Raw genomic sequence first — 8492 nt, 5'->3', positions numbered from 1 at the left:
AGAAACCGGAGGTGACGTTGTGATGACGTCGCACAGGAAACCACCGACAGGTTTCTATTATTTTTTATTCGAAGTAGCACAACTTTTATTTGTAATTTTACTATTATTATAAGTATTATCTGATTATATCTACTAAAACGTATACAACGTCAATATGACACGTATTCCCAGTCTCACATCACAGCAACGAGCAGTGCCAGGGGAGCCACCAGAGATTTAGGGCCTCATGAAAAAATACATAATTTGGCCACACTACCTAAAATAAGAAGGCTTTCAGCCCTCTTGTAGCGCCATTTATTTTTTCTCCCACTTGAGGCTTGAAAAGTATGCACATTAAGCATTGATACATGCTAGAATATATAGATAAGCAGGGCTCAACGCTAAGGTTTTTTTCCACTTGCCCGGTCGGGCCAGTGGTCTGAATTCTACTTGCCCGAAGTAAATTTTCACTGGCCCCAAATATCAATGTTTTTTTTTATTAGTGGTAAAAAATAACGACAGATTCAGGTAAATTGTTATATTTTATCTTTATATTATCAGCTTTGTGATAACCACATTTGCCTCTGCGTTCTGTTTAGTAAAAAGAACCGGCAAGGCACCAGAGGATGCCATGCAAGCAAGATGCTGCTTGCTCTTATCGTGACACTCAGTCACACTTTCTGAAAGATGACGTTCCTTTAAAAAACGAACCGCTTTTATCCACCGTTGACGGGAACTTAAGGCAAACCTCGAAGAACATAGTTGGTGATTCCTCCACATCCTTGAGTATAACCCAGGGGCACTCCTTCTTCCAGGATGCTTGAAAAGTTTGCTTATGCTTGAGCTCGTACGCAGCCATCTCCTCATCAACTGACTGCGGCATGCCCGTTACCTGCCCGGAGTCTCGCTATCTCGAATTTGATTGGCCGAAGCGACATTCAAATAAAATCAAATAGTACACCAAGCATTCCAAGCATTATCTGACGAGGGCACGGAGAGGGGGCAACATAATAACTTTATCGATGGTCGTAAAAAAAAAAAGTTCCAATTTTTTTTTCTTTTCTTTTTTTTGCATCGAGTCCTCCACTTGCCTGAACGGGCAAGCGGGTTGTCATCATAGTTACTTGCCCAACGTGGCGTTTTACTTGCCCCGGGACGTCGGGCAATCCTTATTGTTGAGCCCTGGATAAGGGGGCATCCATGGCATACTGGTTAAGGAGTTGGACTGGTACAGGACTGGTACAGGACTGGTCCAGGCAGCCCACTGCTCCGGGAGTGCCGGTGTGGGTGTCAGATTGACTCGGCTGGCAGATCGACTCGGGTTCCTGCGCTTACAGATGACGTATCGACACTTGACGCATCGACACAAGCCAACGGACAAACCCGGAAGGGTTGTTTATAAACGGGGCTCAATCAAGGACATAAAAAGAAGGCTCAATCCGTTTTGGTTTTGATTTCATTGAACGCAGCCCGTTCATTCGCACAACATAGCCATTGGAAACACGTCTAAAAGCACTGATGAATGCATATGTAACCCAGTTCCTGTTAGGGACTCTTATTCTGAAGGAGGAGAACGGAAGTGTCTGCGTGTGGGTCGCTGTTTTGACTCTGTGTTGGGAGCGCTGGAAATAAAGTGGATCACCCCGTTCAGTGAATGGAGTTAACCGATTCTTTTTTTATCTATAACCCAAGTATAGGCAACAATAATTTGTACATTCGATTATTATTCATAGATTAGAAAACAAAAGGAGATCGTTAATACTTGGGAATAACATGGGAATGAATGAAACGCGCATGCGCATTTAAAAGACAGCGTTTACCGGCAGTGCGTCATTATTGCGCATCTAGGACCCGAGTCGATCTGGCTGCCGAGTCAATCTGACACCCACACCTGTGTGCCCCGTGCGTGGACCTCTGTGAACCCAGCACAGCAGTGAAGAATTTCCCCCTAAAAAGGGATAAATGAAGGTTAACTTATCTTGTTTTATATATATATATATATATATATATATATATATATATATATATATATATATATATATATATATATATATATATATATATATATATTGTCTAGAAGATCCTATTGAGATACAATATCTCTTCTTCCAGGGAGTCCTGATCAAGACAAGAATATCATAATCTTAATCTAATTTGTGTTATAATAAATTAAAGAAGATAGAAAACAAATCTTTATTTTCATCTGAAATACAAATAAAAAAGAGGGTTAGAGACGTCTAGGCCGTATCTTTTTGCCAAGAAAATGTATGTGTTGGTTCATTATTGTCATATTCTTTTTCATATTAATCACAAATCATTTTTGATAGCCCCCCATCAGTCAATAACTCTTGTATTTGCAGTCAATAAACACATTATAGGCTTCAACTTCTCAAACTCAATACTTATTCATATAGTCTATCAAACAGATATAGACCTGAACTTAAGTCTCTATTTCAAGAGCATAATTGGGGATGAAAAAATAGGGCAAGGACATCCCAAATAAAGCAATACGTTTATTGAAAGATATGAGGGGTCCGATTGAGTGCTTCAGCTTTTAATTGATTCAAACTGTTCTCTTTTGATGCCCAGAAAATCCAGTGCATTTCCAGAAAGAAGTTTATCCTGTAATAGAAAACAATAGGCCTATTAGAAAAACGAAAATTGTTCATAAAAAACAGTGTTGTAAACCAAGTGTTGTAAACCAACTAAAACTGTTATCTAATGCAAAGAATATCTAATTCTCAAACTAAAGAGAAACTTTTATATTTCATATTTCTATGATGACTGTGTTTATGATCAGTTCTAGTAGGTGACATGTTACAAAACTAAGTAGGAAGCTAGCCATCCAAATAAGGAATAATCAACGTTTATCACTTAAAAAAAAAATGGAATAAGCTTCTGTTACTGTACTTTACTCTTCTGTACTATACGCTACACTATTCTATGACTGTACTATGCTGTTGCTACTAAACTGTTACTATAATATAATTCACTATACTATAATATACTGTACTGTACCATACTATACACATATATACTATTGCTATTACTTTACAGTACTACGCTACACTACGCTAAACTATACCATTACTATTCTATTACTACTCTGTACTTGTTAGTGGTATTCAGTGTTAGAAAAGAATCTTGATGTTGCTACGTGAGATCCGTCACCTTTAATGTGTTGTCTAATTCATCCATCGATTCGATCAGAGAACCAGGCTCCAGTTCCCCCAGGGGGAAGGGATAGTCTGTACCCAGCATCACCTTGTCCTGATGGGGGAAACAACACAAGGTATTCAGGGTGACTGACTTGCTGTGTGTTAGCTGCCGGTCGTAGCTTGTATTAACCAGGGTGACCGCTGTGCCTAAAAACACAGAGAACGGAATGGCATGTTCATCTCCAAAGCCCTACTATGAAATAGGCAAACAATCAGCGTTACTTTTCCGATGACTTCCAGCAGCAGCTTGAGCGCGAGGGGGTCGTGCACGAGGGAGTCGGTGTAGAAGGAGCCCAGGTATTTGCGAGGGCTACAATTGTTGTCGACGGCACACAGGTCAGGGCGCACTGTGTGGCCATGTTGGATTCTGCCCACCGTAAAAGGGAAGGAACCACCTGTATATGATATGCACCCACACACACACACACACACACACACACACACACACACACACACACACACACACACACACACACACATGCATGCAAGTAGACACATGCACATGGCGCACAAACACACGCATTCACACACACACACACACACACACACACACACACACACACACACACACACACATTTTTTCCTACAGCCTACAAATGTTCATAATGTGTTGTTTACCTTAATGCAAATAAAAAATGGAAATCCTTCATGTTACTGAACTTTTAGGATTCCTCAAGTCCTCATCGTACCTCCATGAGCGAAGCAGACCTTGAGCTTGGGGAACTTCTCAAAAACTCCCCCGAATATCATGGAACATATCGCCACAGCGGTCTCAGAGGGCATGCCTGGACAGACAGACACACACAACACATGTCAGACATCGTCCATTCCCCCCCTCTGTCTGTGGGAGGAACTGGCCCTGGACGTTACAGTAGCCATTAGCTCACTTGTTTAGCGACTCTATTGTGAGCAGATGGGTGCTGCTGCACAGGTGTGACTGAGGTCTCAGGCGTCCAGCGCCCCCAGTACTCACCCACCAGCCAGGGCAGCCAGTACTTGGCCATCCTCCCGTCCGTCTGCATGTCCCAGGGATGGACGAACAGGGAGCAGTTCAGCTCCTCCGCTGCCTTGGGGGAAGGTGGGGGAGGGGGGGGGGGGGTAAACCACAAACATACCATTACCATGGTAACCAGGCGTAGAACAGAGATCTATGCATCTTTATTCAATCTAGTTAACTATTTGGACTAGTTCTTTCAGCTACTGATGTCAGAGCGGCTCACTGCGTAGAAGGGGAAGAGCTCCGGGGCGTTGAGGTCCCAGGAGTTGATGTGTGATCCGATCTGGACTCCGGGGAAGCCCAGGTCCTTCACGCAGCGCTTCATCTCCAGAACGGCCAGGTCCGGGGCCTGCATGGGCAGGGTCCCCAGACCCACAAACCTCCTGGGGTTGCTGCTCACCTTCTGAGCCAGGTCGTTGTTTAGGAGGACACACAGGTCGTGGGTGTCATGGGGCTTCGCCTGCGGTTCAACATCAGAAACAGAATCAGTAAAGGCTTTATTGCGAGGTTGAACATACAAGGACTTTTTTTTCTCCCTATGTTGGACTTTCATTAGGTTGAGAATACTAATTAGTGATCTTTATTTTTTTTAACTTGCAAACAAGGATCTGGAGGGTTATGTATGAGAGCTGTTAAAGCATTGCATTTGGAATTCCATAACAGGATTACTATTATGGTTATTAAAGAACGCTGCTCACCCAATAACTGAACATCACAGGAACCGTTGAAAGAGCCTGAACAGTGACACCTGGTGGACAAACCGTATTATGAACTAAACAGTGACACTTTAGTGCAGGGGTCCCCAACCTTTTCAGCATCAAGGACCGGTATGATTCTCCGAAAAGTTTCACGGACGGACGGACGGACGGGGGGGGGGGGTGGTTGGGTTATGTTGCGCAGAGGTTGCCAAAAATGCAAACATGTTATATGCAATCTAACAACTGCATATAGACTTATGGCATGTAAAAGAGTGACAGTATTGCGAAGTGAATAAAAAAATAAAAAAAATAAATAAAATCTTTCTCTGCGGACCGGTACCAAATGACCCACGGACTGGTACCGGTCCGCGGACCGGGGGTTGGGGACCGCTGCTTTAGTGGACAAACAGTAAGTAACCGAGCAGCGACATCTATTGGGTAAACTGTATTATTAACGCTTAAGTGATTGGCCACGTGAGACCATCCAGATGAAGTTTGAGAGTGAACCTCTCTCAAACTTATTTTTTAGAACGTTTACACGCAAGAACAGGATAATATTTTTTGTTCGTACAAGACAATTAATGATATTTGAGACATTAATTCATGTCTTGAATGTCATTAACGTTTACGGAAATATTTTGTAACCAGATAATTCAGTTGTGCACCATGCTTATCCATGTCTCGTATCCGAGCGTCTGCGTCCCAACAGTTTTCCTGGATCACTCGGAACAGCTTGTCCCCCTTCATCATGTCTGCTTCACCCTGAGAGGAAGAGTACAAAGTAGACACCAGAGTTATATTTATTTATTTTTTGTTCCATATTCCTTATGTGAAGTTTTTCCAAACAAGGCAACCTTGGCGAATGAATTTTTATTCTCCTATTCCTTATTTCCCCTGATGCTCCAGTTTGAGTTTAACAACAATTCTACATTCAACCACAAGGTGGCGGCAGACTGTCGCTCTTTCTTTCTCTCTCCTTGCAAACCGTTAATTGTCTTCTCTGAGGTGAGAAAGGAAATTCTTTACAAAGAGCCTACTGGGCTCTGTTCCGCAGTTCAAGGTGAGACTCCGGCCGCACACAGAGGCACCCTGTGGAGACCTGCAGCTGCTCCTACGCACAGGACTCCTAATGGTGGGAGGGGATGCGGAAATCCTGCTGCGTACCCCCAAATGTCACACACACTGATGATTGCTCACGGGTAAATGCACACAGGCTCACACGCAAACCCACACATTTCACACAAACAAGCAGCCACGCACACTGCTGCGCACACGCACATGCCTACACACACAAATTCACACCCACATACACACGCACACACGCACGCACGCACGCACACACACACACACACACACACACACACACACACACACACACACACACACACACACACACACACACACACGGATACCTTGCAGTGGTGGTGGAGCTGGACGAATCCATCGTATCCATACCTCTGAAAGACATGAAAACATTGTACGGATGAGTCGTATGTCTCATGGTTGTCTAACAATCCCCAGTGTTGACACAGAGAATTTTTTGAATAAAATCACATTTTACTGGTTTGACCTTAACCAATGCTGACTTTGAGAGTTTGGTTAAGCAATGTTTGCGTTCGGCTTTCATGGTGGAACAATCCTAGCTTCAGCTATTCAGACATTTATTCTACATCCAGGTCAAGCTTTATCCTCATTGGTTAAAAGCACCTGTTGTGTGAATATTCCTAAAATGATTAATACTTTTATGAAACCTATAATGCAATTTAACAATTTAACTATAGGAACTGTAGGCTCTTTGAAGATATCCTGTTTTATTTCTTTATTAATTTAATGATGTCTTTTTTTTATGCGGCATTATGTGCCAAGTTTATGTAACTTTATTATTCAACAAAATACAGCATTCAATGAATGACGCAGGTTTGAATCCGAGGCTTCATTAATCAAATAATTATCTGATAAAACTAAATGTATACTGTAGCCTACATATAAAAAGGACATTCATAATGACACAAAACAATTGCGAATCCCAGTGGGACTTTTCCACTAGTAATAGGAATAATAATGCCCAGTGAGGAGCGGGTGTGCATACGGAGCAGCGCAAATCATTAACGAGTGGCTTGCATATTGACAGAGCGGACAGGAGTCATATACCAGGATCAAAGTTTAACAGCTAACCAGACATACAGCACCAAGGGAATAGCGAAATGTAGAGTAAAAATAATAGCATTCCAGCTAAATATGACATCCTTATACGCAGGTGTTAAAGATGCTCAACGTTTCAGTTATCGTAGCCTATCAAAGACGGCGACCACACCACCACAGTGGCAACGGTGCGCAATTAGACGGAGCGCTTTTGGTATGCTATTAGTGTGTTAATGTGGTGTCCACCCATACCTCCTTCAAATCGGGCCACTCCCTGGGCAGAACATGAGTATGGATATCAATCTTCATTCCTCTATGATCTATGGGTGTACCTTAACAGAGATATATTAAAGTAGGAGCCGCACAGCTTGTGAACAGGCAAGGCAGGTTACTACTTGGGGCCCCGGGCCGCCAGGGGGCCCCCAAGGGTCGACAAAATTGACTTTACTTTTACCCACAGCAATGACTCACGAGCTGCAGCGATTGCGTCTCCCTCCCAGGACAATTTCAACGACAACAAGTTGAAAACCTCCCCAAGGGGGCCCCATGTGGTCATTACTATCAGCGCAGGGGTGACCAATGAGTTGATGCAATCGACCGATCGATCGCAAAAGTAGCGCGGATAGATCAAGTGACATTCCAAAAAAATAAAATAAGAAAATACTCAATACAAGCTGATATTGAACTTAAGTCCAGGGCTCATGGACAATTTAGGAACTTACTCAAAAAAGGACATGTAACAAGAGGACTGCATATTTGGCTCTACTTATTTAGCCTTTTCTCACATGAAGATTAGTAAGTCCAAATACCGTTCCAACATCACTGACAGTCACCAGCCGCTACTGTCCGGATCATGTAACCCTGGCTGACTCCTTTCAGTGCAAGTTATCAGAGTTTGTACTCAGTATCCATATATAAATATATGTTTAGCACTTTTTTAACGGATCATTTTGACCTGGTCATTTTGAAAGTAGCTCGCAGGCCGAAAAAGTGTGGGCACCCCTTAGCTAGGGCAAATGAGCAAAGGCCCGTAAACAGCATTTGTAGTTTGTTTGCTGTTATATAATGTTCGGAATATCATATGAAGCACCTTTGGAACCGTTGGAGTTCCATACCCTGCCTGTGCCATTCAGGTCCCTGTGAGCGAGCGCCTCCCTCACCTTAAGGTCTCGCTCTGGTGAGTTCACCCATGAGCCCAGGTAGGCCTACTTGCCTTCCTTCAGAGCAGGGGTCACCGACACGGCGCCCGCGGGCACCAGGGCGCCTGCAAGGTCCATATAAGGCGCTCCCAGGCATGTTCTAAAAATAGCACAGCTCATTCTTGAACAACTATTCCCCACCTTTTTTAAGTCATTGTTTATAATTATTGTGAGAAATTAATCATTAACATGATCACTGTCTCCACACGAGTATCATGAATCATTAATAATCATATATAACTAAAGGAAAACTGAGCAA

The 8492-nt window shown here is 43.1% G+C and overlaps 1 protein-coding gene across 1 annotated transcript; it reads right to left on the bottom strand.

The window, feature by feature from the left end:
- Positions 1 to 2477: 2477 nt before the first annotated feature.
- acmsd (aminocarboxymuconate semialdehyde decarboxylase) lies at positions 2478 to 7459 on the bottom strand. The gene is made up of 10 exons (XM_030343018.1): positions 7287 to 7459; positions 6305 to 6349; positions 5558 to 5654; positions 4893 to 4942; positions 4418 to 4654; positions 4171 to 4264; positions 3887 to 3982; positions 3420 to 3592; positions 3151 to 3249; positions 2478 to 2601 (listed from the first exon to the last, which is right to left on the bottom strand). Exons 1-10 carry the CDS (start codon positions 7341 to 7343, stop codon positions 2527 to 2529), a joined length of 1023 nt encoding a protein of 340 aa, XP_030198878.1. The 5' UTR covers positions 7344 to 7459; the 3' UTR covers positions 2478 to 2526.
- Positions 7460 to 8492: the final 1033 nt, after the last annotated feature.

Source organism: Gadus morhua, chromosome 20 (genome assembly GCF_902167405.1).
Source record: "Gadus morhua chromosome 20, gadMor3.0, whole genome shotgun sequence".
Taxonomy (NCBI): domain Eukaryota; kingdom Metazoa; phylum Chordata; class Actinopteri; order Gadiformes; family Gadidae; genus Gadus; species Gadus morhua.
Note: the sequence above shows the minus strand (reverse complement) of the source record. Positions and strands in the feature narration are given on the sequence as shown.